Below are 15,297 nucleotides of genomic sequence, written 5' to 3'. Positions count from 1 at the left end.
GGAGTTGTCCTATCACTTACAGGGAGAATGAGCAGGAAATAAGGCCTGTTTGATAGCCCAGGTGTACTTTCACACTTCATTAGCAGATTGGTGTGTACATGTTTCAGAACTGCAGTACAGTCTTGTGTTTTAATTGTCTGTGTAAAAGTGCTGTTGCTGCAAAGCCCCATCTGAAGTGCTGCTGGAGGAGGGCCCTGAGGTGGTGGTTCTGCACTCAAGTGCAGCCTGGGTTGCTCCACTTGGAATTATTTTGATAGTCTAGAGGCCAAAATATTTGTTTAACTAGAAAGAAAACCATTACAAAATGATGAAAAGTTCTCATTCAGTGGTGGTTCTTTGATTTTTATTGTTTTTAAGCAATAAATAGGCACTTGTTCTCCTTAATTATTTTATGTGATTGCAAATGAAAAATGTCTTGTATTTTTTCTGTGTTATTATAAATCTTTCCAGTGACCTTTTTGAAGGTGCGACAGTTCCAGTGATATTCTGAAGAGGCACTGATTTTAAATACCCTGTTTTTCAAATTAAATGGCAACTACTTGTTGGCTCAGACAGTGAAGTTACTGTAATTTGAGAATGCATTTAACTGTCTCCAAGGGCTATGTGGGTCTCCTCATCAAAGTTAGGGAGGATAGCATTATTGGGGCACCTAAGTTGCCAGGTTTTCTAATTCAGAAATCTGATTTTCTTCAGCTGAAGCTTTGTCTGCCTACAGATTTATTATATACTTCAAGATTTGCCTGCAATGTTCCACATCAATTGTATTAGTAGTAGTGCTTTCATGTGTTAGGGATTTGTGGATTGCACAGTGTGGAATTGTGGTGAGGAGGGTGGAACACAAACAGTATTAGTGTTTGAAACCAACACATTGCTGCAGAGAGAGCTCTAGTACCATGAGGTTTGTTATTCCTATTGAATATTACACAAGTGCAGTTTTATCCCGTTGTGTTTGTTTCTTCTATGTCCTCAGACTCCAAGTGACAGGAAATGAGTTTGGTCTGGGCTTGTTTGAGGTCCTTCTGTGTGTGTGATGGATTTTCCAGCTGCATTCCTTCTGTATTCTGTGCCGGGTTTCCTTTGCTTCAGGTTGGTGTGAAGGGTTGAGGGAGATGCAGTGCTGCCAGGTCACCGTGCAGAACAAGCCCCTGGGGCAGCAGCAGAAAACCCCCAGGCCTTCTGGGTGAAGCACAGGTTAAAATCCAACTGACTCGAAATGCACAGTTGGTTTGATTCAATCAAACAGGATAAATTGCCCTGGTAAATTCGGGTTACAGTTGTGGGACCTGCTCAGTTGAAGAATAAACATCAATTTGCTGCTGGTTACATCTCCATTCAGACTGAAAGCAGATTGGGAAATAGTGGAAGTCTGTTCAGCAGTGGTTCCAACTTTAAGCCACGTTGTTCATCCTGATTCTCTGGGTAAAATTGCAATTGAAATCACCAAGAAATTTTTACAACTGCTTCCCCAGCTCCTCTTTTAAAACTTCTTTCTTCTTTGTAGTACTGTACAACCACCCACAGCTTATGTGCTTACCATGGGCATTTTTATAACTGTGATAAAAACTACAAATGTATTCTCACTTAAAAGTAATTGCACTATTACTGTAATGCTTTTTAGAAAATAAAGTTTTTATCAATGTCAGGTGTTTTGCCAAAAAGAAAAAAACTACCTGTTCTTTTATGCTCACTGATTTTTGTTGTTTTTTGGTTTTTTTTAATAGTGATTCCAGAGTTTATTAGTCAAGTAAATATTGCATTGGAGAGCTTAAGCAAGAACACAGTGCATCTGTTTGATGACAACCAGTTTGTTGACATTTCCAAGAAGGTTTATGATACGATTCACAACATCAGGTGCTCCGTCATGATGATTCGGGTAAGTCTGGAATTTGTTTTTTTCATACTGCTGGCTGAGATGGGTCAGGATGTCAGGGCATTTTTGGGAGCATTCAGAACTGTGTGTGTGATAAATGCCCCAAGCTCATATCCAGGTTGAACTGGCCTGGGAAACTTGGGTTACAGTGAAATGTGTGATTGTAACTCCACAAGTCTAGGGCTGCATTGAGTACCACATCAGAATGTTGCACAAAAATGTCTTCACTTCTTTAAAAATATGTGGTTTTGTTTGGCTGGTAAAGATCTTTGTTCACTTCATTAACTACTAACTTGCAACTACAAAACCAAATCTTGTAGTTCTTCAGCTTTAACCTGTGGAATGTAGGAGAGAGAGTATTTCCAGGGGATTCTGATATTCCCATATAAGTTCTTCCAGCCTTACACCAGAACGTGATTTCTTTGTCTCACACAATTACAATCACTGTGCTTACGTTTGTGTTTTTCCTGAAGTTCAGAAACTGAATCAGAGCAGCTTATTTTTAAAATTCAAGCCAGAATCTTGTCAGATGCAGAATTTCCCCCAAATATCTTCATAAGGAATGATAAACAACTGAGCTGCAATGTCTGTATGTTCAGCAATTTCATTTTAATATAAGATTAAACATTAATAACAATATAGATAGATTTTTCAAAGGAAGTTTATCTTCTGCACTGACTGTGCAGTTGAGAACATGGTAGGAAACAGATTCCTTTTCTTGTGAATACAAACCCGTGACAGCCCAGCCTGGGCAGCAGGGAGGTGCTGGGAGGTGGGTGTGCTGCTCTACTCCGTTTTGGTGAGACCCCTCCTGCAGAGCTGCTCCAGCTCTGGGGTCCCAGCACAGGAAGGACAGGCAGTGTTGGAGTGGGTGCAGAGGAGGCACAGGAGTGATCAGAGGGATGGAGCGCCTCTCCCACGAGGAACAGCTGGGGCTGGAGAAGTCTCTGTGGAGGCCATACTGCAGCCCTTGGGTACTTACAGGGGCTTATAAATGAGATGAGAACAGACTTCTTTGTAGGGCCTGTTGTGATGGGGCAAGGGGTAATGACTTTAAATGAAAGAGGAGAGATTTAGCTAGATAAAAGGAAGAAATTTATTGCAATGTGAGTGCCAGTGAAACACTGGCACAGGCTGCCCAGCAAGGTGGTAGAAGCCCCATCCCTGGAAGCATTCCAGGCCAGGCTGCAGGGGGCTCTGAGCAAACTGACCTGCTCATTGCAGGGGGTGTTGGACTAGGTGGCCTTTAAAGGTCCCTTCCAACCAAAACCATTCTAATGTGAAGAACATTAGTCTTAACATATTGCAGTGTGTAAGGTAAAGCAGGAATTCAAATGTGCAGGATGATTACAATGTCTCATCCTTATTGCAGTTGTCAGTTAGGAAGCTGTTTGTATACTGAGGAGAGACCCTGAAACTTCCAGCATGTGGCCCGTAGCAGTAAGAGTTTGTGAGCTGCATGTAGGTCCAAACCAAACCAACCAGGTTGTGGGTGATGCTTGCTTAGGTCTTCAGATCAGCTCCTGTGTCAGTGAGCACAGGCTAAGAAGTTTTCATTAGGACATCTCATTTTTTTCTAGGTAAGCTTCATTTAATGCCTGTGTTGCTCATCCCTCCCTTAGTGACTCAGGGGCTCTTGGGTCTTTTAGGATTACAGAGTTGCTTCTGTTTCTCAGTGAGATAAGAGTCTTCTTTATGTCCAGTTGTCTTAGGCTTGAATTCCATGGTGATGACTGTGTATTTCTTTGTGGAGTTTTGCATTTCTGGGGAATTGGGAAATGCACTGAGGAGTGTAACACAGCTTCAGTCAGTTTCTGTGAGGAGGCAGACTCAGCTCTGCAGTATTTCCTTAGAGTGCTCTGTAGGGGTGTCTGTGTGGGACAGTCACTCAGGTAATATGAGGGGAAGAGCCTCAGGTGTGAAGAGGCTGTGACAGGCCCAAGGCCCAGGAGGTGCCCAGTGTGCAGTACCTGGGCTGTGCACCCATGGAATCCTGAGCCACTGCCCAGCACCCGAGGGCACAGCAGCCATGGAATGGCTTCTCTCAGGGCCTTCTTCCACTGCTGCTTTGCAAGTCCTGGCCAAGAGCTCAGGAGAGTTAAAAAATGGTTGGAAAGGATGTGAGCTCTCTCCTTAATGAATCCCATTGTTCAGCCATGGGAAGGTTTTTTTGAGGCTTGGTGAAATGTTAGTCAGCTACTCCAGCATCCCTTAGAGATAGTGATTGCCAGCACAGAGAGTGCTGAGAAAAGCCTGGCATTCATTTTCTGAGCCAGGATGTGTTTGCATTCCTGGTTAGATATGTTCCAGACGATGCCAGCTCCCTGGAAGAAGCTTTAGTGGATCTGGGGGTTACTCAGACAGGCACTGTTAGTGTAGCAGCCAAGGTGAGGAAATGAGATGTTCTGTGGCCAGCGTGCTGCTGCTGCCAGACAATGGCACCTTGCTGCTTACAGGGGATTCATTGCAAGACTGAATCGGGGCAGGAACTCGTTGATAAAAAATAATTGGGAAATGTAAATGGATGAGGCCACTCATTCACAAGGGGCAATTTTTCAACATGGCAGTAGAAGCAGAAATTCTCCAGGTCAGTTTCTCAGGAAGCATTTCAAACATGTAATTACACAGAAAAAATGTTTTTAAAAATAGAGTTCTTAAATGTAAAATGCTGCCCAATACTATTGTTAATGCAAATTACCAGCTATGCATTTCAATGTCCAAGCTTAACCAAAGATAGGTAAAACATTCACTGCAGTCCTGCAAGGTATGAGGCAGCACCTGAGAGCAGCTACACAGTGGCAGGTGTGTGGTACTGCTGAGCTGTAATAGAAGTGCCTCTGGCATCAGGGGGCTGCTCCCTTAAGATGCTTTTCACTGTTCACTTGCAAGGACTGCTTGATGCAGGGGCAGCTGTCAATGAGAAATAACTAGGTAGTTGATCCAGGGCGTATCCACAGTTCTCAGTCATTTTTTGACTCTGAGGATCCCATTTTTGTTGTGTTTTAGAGATTTTTGTGGGCTTGATCTTGCACAGGAGCATTTGTACATTATCTGGATAACATTTTAATCAGGATATTGATGTTACAGAAATAGATTAGATTAAATAGTACAATTGAAGGCAATTCTTCCAGGTGAAATATGTAGAAAAGTCAAAGGAAACAGGTTGGTGGTTTTTGAGACAATACACATGTCTCAAAATGCTGCAGAATGTTAAGATTATTGGTAAAACCTTTTAAAAAACTTCTGTATGAAGGTGCTTTTAGTTGAAAAATATGAGACAGCTGGATTGAAATAACAGCTACCAATATCCCATTAGGGTATAAACTAGTGGAAAGGAATGACTTCAAAAGAATAATAACTGCTGGTAACTAGAGCACTAATAGTCATGCTAACAATTATACCAACAGTGGAAACAAAGTCACCAAGTCAAAAGTTTCACAGAATTCTTTGTTCTTTTTGGAGGATAAACAAGTGAGCAGCTGTTCAGGTTTTACAGAGACAAAGAAGAGGGCAAAGGGTTCATATGCTCTGTGCAAGATGCTTTTACTATACTTGTGTTCATGAAAGCAGTGACTGAGGAACCCAAGTTCTCTAATTTTGTGAGAAGTGGAGAGTGTGTATTGAAACTGCTGTTCTTAGCACATGAAAACATTTATTAAAAATCCTTTCTGCTGAATGGGTATTCTCTGTGCTGTTTCTCTCAGAATCCTGGCATGGAGACCATAGGTTCCCTCAGGAGTTTATGGTGTTAGGCTTCTTGAGTTTGTTTTGCACATTGTTCCTTGATTTCCCTGCACCATGATGTATGGGATATCCATCCCCCAGCCCCCCTGAAAACTGAAGCAAAGCATTCGTTTTTCTTTTCTGTCTTACCCAGGTACTTTTATTCAACTAGATCCCCCCTGCACCTCCAATCAATTCCTAATATTCTTGTTTCTTTAGCCAACAGTCTTTTTCTGTGTGTTTTAATTTCCTTTGGAAAGTCAAGCTCAGTTTAGGTATACATTCAAAAGTCTACAGCATAAATGCTTTTTCATATATTTTGGCTTTCTCAGAATACCCTTGGATGGGTTCCCTTTTTAACTTCTGTTGGTTGCAAATCTGGCATGGTTTTTCATTCTGTTTTAAAGAAATGTAAGAATTCATCCTCAGCATAGCTTGAGTTCGTCAGCACACTCGATTTCTCTCAGGAAGAGACATCACAGCAGAATTCATTATCTTACACCCAGCAGAGTTACAGGAAGTTTTAGAACATGGACCTCTAGGACAGGGAGATAGCAAGTGGTGAAAACCTTTCAGCCAGTTACTGAGTATCTAGTTTCAATTCTACCATGGCTTTTACTAATGACAGAATTATCCTACACCTGCAGGCTTTTCTGCCTGTTTTTACTTCTGTAGTCCAAGTGAGTTAGATCCTGTCCAGTGTAGGCAGTAACAGACATGAATTGAACCTCTGTTAAAGAAAGTTAAAGAAAACAAAGCAAAACAGAGAATATGAGAAAGGCAGGCATTTACTGCAGTCCTATTGTTTGTTTTTCCAAAAGGGCCTTGAGACCTCATGGAACAAACAGACAAGGAGCTGTTCATACAGCCTTGTTAAACTTCATTGTTGGTCTGAAATACAGAAGTGATGCTAATCCATTACAATCTCATATTGAGAAGTTTGATAAAAACCTTTTTCTTCATCTTTTTCTATCCTTCACCAACTGCACAAGAGGCAGAACCTTTGCAGCAGTAGTTAGCCACTTGGTCCTGCACCTCTCAGCACTTTCTGGTTGTTTCTGACCTAAGCAGGATGGGACCTTTCCTTCTTCAGCTCCTTGGCAGCTTCAGTCCTGTCACCCAAGGATTGATATGTCTGGATGTCGTGTGACTGCAGAAGAATGTGTTCATGTGATGTCTTGAAAAGAGAGTGCAGAACAAATGCCTGTTGTCTGTCAGGGGTAGTGGCACAGCTCCTCCTTTTTCAGGCTGTTACCCTGAGTCCCATAAAAGGAGAATGGCAGTTCGTGCTGTAGAACCCAAATAAGAGGTGAGTTAAAAGTGTTTAGCACTGCAATCAGCTGCACATCCCTGCAGGTAAAAACTTCTGACAGCTGCTTGTCCCTGCCATGTTATTTGGTTTTTAACATCTCAAGTCACAATCACCAACCCTGAAGTACCATTATGAGAAATCTTAAAGCACTATCCCACACAGGTTACATTTCATTTCTTAATTCACCTACAGACATATTTTCTAAAAATGTCTATGTTCTTTACAGTATACCTGGGAAGCCTTCTCATAATGTACAAATACTTGTTATAATTTATATCAGTATTAGCATCATACAGTCAGTCATTATTATTGTGACTCTGCTTTGCAGATATCCTACCAAAATGCTCTGTACTGAACAGTTTTGGGACACACTCAGCATACATTTCAATTTAACATGAAGACATTTTCAAAAATGCTAATCTCCATTTAGTACCAGAGGAGTTTGTCTTCCTAAATAAATAAAGCAAATCCCTCTTTTCTGGCAAACAGTTCTGTATATCAATTTGCTTCTGTTTCATATTTATGTACAATGTAACAAACTCTCAAAGGTCTCAGTTTCATTAGTTTATGGCCTTTAATATCTTCAGCAAATCAGATGACTTCTGGTTCTCAGTGTGATAGTGTTGCTGACTTTGTTGCTCTGCAGAGTAAGAAGCTGCCCAGTAGTGTATGTGTTAATAAAACCCACCTCTTGTTTTGTCCCTGAAAGCTGCATCCACTTGTCTTAACATGGGGGCAGGATGTTACCCTAGGAAATAGCTTTAGTTTGGAGCTGCCCCAATTGCCATAATAAGCACCTGTTCTTAAAAGCTGAGGTCTTTCCACAAGGGAAAAAAATTGTTAGTAAAAATACAGATAGTTTATTGATTTTAAAATCAGGTAGTATATTCCCATCTCAGCTAGAGGGGAGAGAGACAGAAGAGTTAAAAAAGCACATGCTTTAGCCTTCCCATCTCAGACACAGGAGTGGAAGCCAGAGTACAGATAAAATATTATTTCACTCAGGGATGGGTGGGCCCCTCTCCTCCCCCTTCTTCAGGTCCCCTTTGCTTAAACAAAGTAGAAGCAGAGTCCCTCCACAGGGTAGTTGGGAAATGGTGATTTTTTTTTTTTTTTTGCTAACAAAAGACAAGAGAAATTATCTGCTTTTGTGTGCTTCTGCATTTCTGCACTTTGAGATGAACAGGTCTTAACTTCTTGGTTCTTTGTACATCTTTCTGACTGCTGCCCCATTCCCATGCTCCAGGCATTTGCTCAGGCTTTACAGGGTGATTGCTGATTTTAGATTCTGGTTCTTTTTTACATACCAAATGAACAGTGACTAGAAAAATAAGTGCCCCCTTTATCCTGCTATGTGCAATTCCAGAATGGTCCTTTCACATCCACGTGTTTTGTTATTTCTGTACAGAGAAATCATCCAGTGGTAGAGGAGTGCCAAAAGGAGCTGCCCTCCTTCTGAGGAACAGTATGTGGAACCCCTGTGCTGTTTTATGGATGTGCTGGGGGAGCAGACTCCCTCTAATTGCAGCTGTAATAAGCTTGGAGAAAGCACTTGATGTTGTCAGGCCAGTCTTGTGTACAGGAGTGCTGGGGAAGATTGTTTCCTCTGCAAAGCAGCAGCTCCCGTGCACCCCGCTGGTGACTCTGCAGGGCAGGAAATGGGAGTGGGTATTTGGAGTAGTGCCAGGAACCCTCTGCTTGGGCAGTGCCATGTTCAAACCTGTCCTTTCTGTATCTTAACTCATACTAGTTTTACCCCCATTGCTTTAAATTCTTTTAATACTATCTGGTTGTTTTTCATTTTTGTCAAACTATTATAGTTAATGGAGCCTTATTCTTAAGGCAGAAATACTGCAGTGTCTTTTGAACCCCATCTTACTTTTCACTGTCACATATTTCACTTGTCTCACCCTCTTCTCAGTGAGGGGAAGGAGAAGTGTGCACAGAGGGCTCACTCAGGGAAAGCACCTCAGGAGATCAGCTGGTCCAGCCTGCTGTTGAAAGCAGAGTGTTATCCAGGGCCCCTTTCAAGACATGTCTGACTTCACTGTTTGCTTCTTAATTTTATCTATTAGAATTACAACAGTAATGGGGAATTGGTGGGTCAAATAAAGCAATAGTGTGTTAAACTTAGGTATCAAAGGAAGCTGCTTGCTACACTTCATGCTGCTGTTAGTCTGTAATGCTTTCTCTGTTGTTGGCTGTGTTTATGCCTCATTGTTTACATTCAGCACAGGAATGTATGGCCCATCTTTTTCAGGAAAAAATGGAATTTTCTTTAGCCTGGCTTAGGTTTCCAGTTTAGGCATCAGCTAATGGAAAGGATGTTGTGTTGTGTTTTGTTTAAGAAAAGAAAGAAAAAAATAAAAACATTATGGGTATGTACAGACAAAAATAAGAAATTATTTCAGAAATGCTAATGCAGATCTAGTGGTGGTGGTGTCCACTGCATTCTGCATCCATTGTAAGATCCACGTGCAGTTACCTGTCCTGGCAAATCTGGGCTGTCTTCTGCCCAGACTGCCCAGCTCTAGGCATCATGCAGGGCTGGAAATAAGAGCTCCTCAGCAGCAAATGGCTTCATGGCTTTCCATGGGAATCTCCTCCTGCTGGGATTACTGGGTCACACACAGGAGTCAATATGCTTATGGATGGCATAAACAGTTTTGACTTACATACTGCTTTAAATGCCGGTTCTTCCCAGTCTAGGGATTAAATTACATTGCAAGTGTCACACATGATTATGCTTTTAATTGTTCACAGAATTACTCTTCTCGTTCAGAAAGACAGAACCTTCCAGAATTATTTGATAGCTCTGGTTTAGTGGCTCATTGGAAACTTCAGCACATAACAGTATTTTTTCCGGAACATTAAAATCTTTGCTAAGGGTTTTTTTCTTAGAGCAAGAAAAAGTGATGTGTATTCCTTCCTTGCCATTTGGTGCTTACTATCTAATATAAATTATATTCCCAGAGAAATGGAATGAATTTTATGCTGTTAAAATGGAAGGACTGAATGACTGGAACCAAACTGGGTAGCACAGTAAAGTGTTACAAATCACAGACACTCTATTACAACGTGCCTCCTGCCATGGGGCTCACTGGAGAAGGAGCAAGGCAGGCCTGGAATGGGCACTGCAGCTCTCAGAGCACAGCGTGCTCGCTCAGGCTGTGGCTGTGGTGCTGCAGGCAGCACTGGCAGTGCTGGTGCTGTTCTGCCCCTGAGATCTTCCTTGGCGAGGCCTGGCTGTGTTTCCCTTCACTGCTGGTCACTGTAAGGTCCATGGCTCAGCTGAAGTTTCTCAGTTGCCATTGTCACTGGTGGGATGGATCTCTGTAGTGTGGTGCAGAAAAGCAGTGAGGTACATCACAAATGTGTTCAGAATGGCACTGGGCTTCAAAATCTAATGGGAATGATATTTGTTAGGCTGTGATCTGAGTTCTGCTGGCACAAGAGTAGGGTGGCAGTGCTGGGGTCTGTGTCAGTCTGTGCTTTGATGTTGGTGTAGCAGGGTCTGATCTGGCCCTCTTGCATGTCCTTGCTGATAAAGCAGTGTGATAGTGGACAGGGTTTGGGATTAATTGGTTCTTTATTGCTTCCCTGAGTTCTTTTGGTTTCTGTTCTTAGAATTCCTTAGTATTCCATGAGCATATTTGAGTTCAGGTTCTGCTTTTAATGACAGCTTCCTTCCATTTTTTAAAATTACCTTTGCTTGCCAGCTTGAATCACTTGTTTCCTTGCAAGTGTGCTCAGGGCTGGAATGCAGCTGATGAAGGGAGGTGGAGATAAGGAGACACAGTGACAACAGGGAAACTGACTCACAAAAAAAGAAACCTTGGAAAAAAATTATTCAGAGAATTGAAAAAAAAATCCTCTACTGAGCCTGGCAAGTTGAAGATGGTATCTGTGAGTGCTTTTTATCTGAAAAGATTCTGTAGAGGTTTACAAAACTGATGCTGCCTGATTTCCTGAGAAACCCTGGCACTTACAGCCTATTCTTAAAATAGAGACAGAGGAGTGCCTTCATTATATTATCAACAAAATCAGCGTATATGAGTACTGAAGTACTGTGTGTTGCAGCAGAGGAGTGCTGTGCATCCTCTAGCACATGGATTGGGTTGAAATTGCTGTTTTACTGCACTATTCCTTCAGTGTAGCCTAGCAAGCAGCAACAGGGCCTCCAAGGTAATTACTATAACAGGTACTTCAATTGTTAGGAAAGTGGAGCAGTAATATTAATTTAAAATTAGTTTATTACTCTGGGTGTCTTGTGATCCTGGTCTTCATGAAGTAGTCATCATAGAATTACAGAAAATAGAAGAAAACCTGATTATTTAGCAAGTTGAACATAATTCCTTTCAAAAGTAGAAGCCTTCCTTCTTGCTGAACATGGTCCAGCATGAAATAGCACATAAGAAATGATCATATGGGCCAGTGTGATTGGGCCTTTGAAATCTCCTGCAATCTGCTACAGTGTTAAATCCACCCCCAGCAGAGTCACAGTTCCATGTTAGGATACAGCAGAGCATGTCCACGGGAGGGATAAAGAGCTCTGGGAAGCATGCAGAGGGAGGCCATGGCAGCCTGGGGGTGCACACAGTCCAGCTGTGTGTCCCTGAGAGTGGCTTTGTCACCTGACAGCTGCCCAGGCAGCCCCTGCACCCAGGGCAGCTGCGGGGCCCCAGCTCAGCGTCCTGGTCCTTGCTGAGCTGTCCTGGGTTCTGTGCTGGGGCATGGCCAGCCCCCCTGGGGGAGTTCCCTGCCCTCACTGCTGGGCACACACTGAAGCTCACTGCCTGCCTCTGCAGCGGGGCGGGCCAGCCACAGGCTTGGCCACAGTAATTGGTGTGGGGCTGGCATCCATAGTTCTTCTGCCTATGTATATTGTATTCATCACACCTCTGTGATCAGTGTGTGGTTTGTGCATGGAGGAGATCACATCAGCAGGTGTCAGCTGCATGTTGGTTGCTGATGTCTCCTCAGAATGGGAACTGGACCCTTCTGGCCTGGTGAGGAGCCAGTGTGGCATCCCAGCTGAGCAGGGCATGGAGAGGCCGTGTCAGGTACACTCTGGAATGCTGGGGGTTTGGGAAAGCTGCATTCCAAATGCATAAAGAAACAAGCATGAGACTTAATTAACATTCAGCAAATGAAGAACAAACATGAGGAATTGTGTGATGTTTTAGTGAGGGAATGGTGAATGCAGCACACAAAGCAGAGCCATTGCAGGACCTGGGTTATGTGCTTGAAGTGATGTGAGGTCACACCAGTGCCCTGGATGTGTGCGAGTGTGGAGCTCAGTCTGGCTGCTCAGAGGGAACCAATAAAACATCTGCTTGTCACCTTGGTAAGTGAAGCCAGCAGCAGAACTTCCCCAGATTTTAAGCACAGTGGAATTAATTTACCAATGCTGGGGTTTGCAGCTAATCACTTATTGCTGAAATGGAGCCAGTCCCCAAGAGAGATGAAGTCTGAAATTGTGTATGCCTGAACTTAGGCTTTTCTTGGTGGTTCCATTCCATTAACACAGCCTTAAACCTTGCATCTTCCAGCTTCCTCCATCTCACACTGGGCTGCTTGATTTGCTCATGCAGTTTATAGGGAACTCACAGGTCAGAAATGAGGTGACTCACCCTGGTTGTCCTTTAACTGCAGAAAGGAAGTGATTTTTTCCTGAATGAAAAGATCATCCTGTCTGATAGGGTTGCTGCTCTATTGTTGGTCTTGTTTCCATGTTTGGGTTATTAAATAGCATATTAAATTGCACCATGCATTTGTAGAACATACTGAATTTATAACTCACAGGACTATTTTCTCCCTCTAGAATTCTCACATTTCTCACCTGGTAGAGTAAAACTAAGATGAAATTTTAGGTTGTGTTTAGTTCATTAGTAAAAAGCTTCTTTTTCTCCTGACATTTTTCTTCCAGAAGGCTCAGCAGCAAGGACTACCTGCAGCCTGGCTCTTTGGAGATGGCATGGTTCAGTCCTGCTCAGCCAGTGGGGTTGCCAGATAGCTCAGGGCTTTGGCAGGCAGCCTGTACCTGGCAGAGCTTGGGTCGAGGCTGTGATACATTTCCGCTCCTTTTTGGTTTATTCTTGGCTATGTTGATGAGCTCTGAGATTTATCTACTGCCTGAGGAAGAAAAAAGGTTGAGCAGTATTAATTGCTAAAAACTACCATCCTCCACAAAGAGAAGGCAAGAGGAACGATTGAAATTCCTGTCAGGGAGCATTCAGCAGCCCACACAAACAGCTTACCACAAAGATGTAGCCCAGCATTCTTTGAGGACTCTGGTGCTGCATCACAGGCATAGCTGTGCATTGTCCTGCCTCACACAGTGGTGTTTCTTTTTATCCTCTTCATTTCTTTTCCTTCCCCTCCTTTTTTCATTTCTTTTCTATTTTCTCTCCTTTTACCTTACAGTTTGTCTTGTGTTGTTTATATGCAGATTCTCTTCTCATGCCTCATGCTAAGGTAGTGTAAAATTGTCTTTTGTAAAGCCCTGGCCTCCCCACAGGGTGCCAGTCTTTTTGGAAAAGGGTAACTAATGCATAAATTCTGATTTTTATCTGACCTAAGATAAATGCAGCAATCAAATACGTACTCTAAAGATACTGACCTAACTCTATCAATACTGTCTCCTGTGCAGCTCAGGATTAACTTCAAATAATTCCCAGTGTTCATTTGTCTGACCTGTTCTTAGACATATCCACAGGTGGCAACTGGAGAGTGCCTTCAAGCAATCAGTCCCAGTCCATTCCCTTCAGAAAGTTCATCCTTAAATCCCCTCCATACATCTCCTTATGGCACCTTAAAGCACTTTCATGTCCATCAGGATGGGTGATCTCCTTCTGCTTGTTTCCTGTACACCTAAAGTTTGGGATTGTTTTGGTTTTTTCCACGTCGTGCTGATGCTTGTTGGATCCTGCTCTCCAGTGTGTCCTTCCTTTGGGACGTGCAGTGCCCAGCACTGATACAGAACCTGCAGTGGAGGCTCAGGTCTCAGTTGAAGGGGGGGCATATTTCATAAGGTTTGCTGTCTTTGTGCCTGCAGGTACTTACAGAAGTCTGGTTATCCTTGTTCTCAGGAATGTGATGGTGCTGCATCCTGTTCAGCCTGTGCTCCCCTGTAATTCTTAGTGCTTTTCTAGCATCTATGTGTCATGTGTGTTCTTCTCTTTGCACTAAAAAGAAGTACCCATATTCTGTTCTGTTGTTGTACATTTCTTTAAATCTATTGCTGTGGGATAAAAATATTTCTATCAGTGCCAGTTACTGATTAAATTTATGCTTATGGTTAATTTGTGTTTAGATGTATTAGTTCTTACTGTTCAAGTCAGATAATACTGGAGATGTCTGAAAGACTAATTTCAGCCTATGCAACCAAGCAAGGTTTTACTGAGTTACAGTTGGTTGCAGTAATTCAGCTTTGTAAGTACCACAGTTAAAAATGAGAGAAGTGAGGGTTTATGTCCCAAAATGAATAGTGAGAACCTCCAACATTGCCTGGCTGTTCAAGCAAGTGCACTCTGATTTATTGCAGCTGCAATGACCAGAGCATTAGGAATTGTGACCTGTGAAAAAAACACCAGATGTGTTTAGTCCTAATTAGCCCAGGGAGCAGAGAACCAAAGGGGAGAGCAGACAAAATGGGATAGCTGTTTCACTGATGTAAAATGTTGTTGCACAGGACTGGAGAAAAGCTCTGTTATGTATTCATAATGGATGGAAACAGAATAAACTCTGACTACAAGGGAAAGATTCAGTTTGGACATGATGAAAACCAAATTTCATACATAAGATTTTGGTCAATTTTCATGTATATGAAGGCTCTTGTGTTTGACTTCGTGCCAGTTTTATCTCTGTCAGTCTGTTAGCAGATGACAGAGTTGTGTTGAGTCTCTCCTGTTTGACTGGCCAGAAGAGGCTGTCAAAGCTGCATATTGTGAAAAATGTGCAAAGTACTGATCTGAATAACTTTCTCATTTGATGTCTTAGAGGGGAGGATTCTGTACTGCCTTTCACAGAACTTCTTCACAAAACCTTCCCAGATGGAAGAAGTGATTTCACATACAAACAGGAATTTTAGCATCTACAAAGAATCTAAGAAAATCACATAATAACTAATTTGTTCAGAAGCTAGACCCAAACTAGTGTTCTTTGAGGGGCAGCTGTGGGGGGTTATGTGTGTTTAATTCTGCTTTGCTTGGAGAGCCTGCTTGGTACTGAAGGCTCTCAGCCTCCCAAAGCAGAATGAAATTAGTGATTTGGGACACAGGGAGGCTGGTTTGCACAGTGATGGCCTTAATGGGTTCCTTAATTCCATGTCAGCTGGCACTGACCACTCAGCTGGACTTTATTTGTTACTGAATGGCTCAGGGTGGGTGGA

General features: G+C 42.6%; 1 protein-coding gene across 1 annotated transcript in view; it reads left to right on the top strand.

The window, feature by feature from the left end:
- The window catches only part of CTNNA3 (catenin alpha 3), a 417,013-nt gene that overhangs the window by 331,713 nt on the left and 70,003 nt on the right, over positions 1 to 15,297 (top strand). Inside the window, exon 13 of the mRNA XM_005428499.2 lies at positions 1,722 to 1,873. Coding sequence (XP_005428556.2) covers positions 1,722 to 1,873 — 152 coding nt within the window. The remainder of the gene's footprint in view (positions 1 to 1,721; positions 1,874 to 15,297) is intronic.

The sequence above is a fragment of the Geospiza fortis genome, unplaced genomic scaffold, assembly GCF_000277835.1.
Source record: "Geospiza fortis unplaced genomic scaffold, GeoFor_1.0 scaffold614, whole genome shotgun sequence".
Taxonomy (NCBI): domain Eukaryota; kingdom Metazoa; phylum Chordata; class Aves; order Passeriformes; family Thraupidae; genus Geospiza; species Geospiza fortis.
Note: the sequence above shows the minus strand (reverse complement) of the source record. Positions and strands in the feature narration are given on the sequence as shown.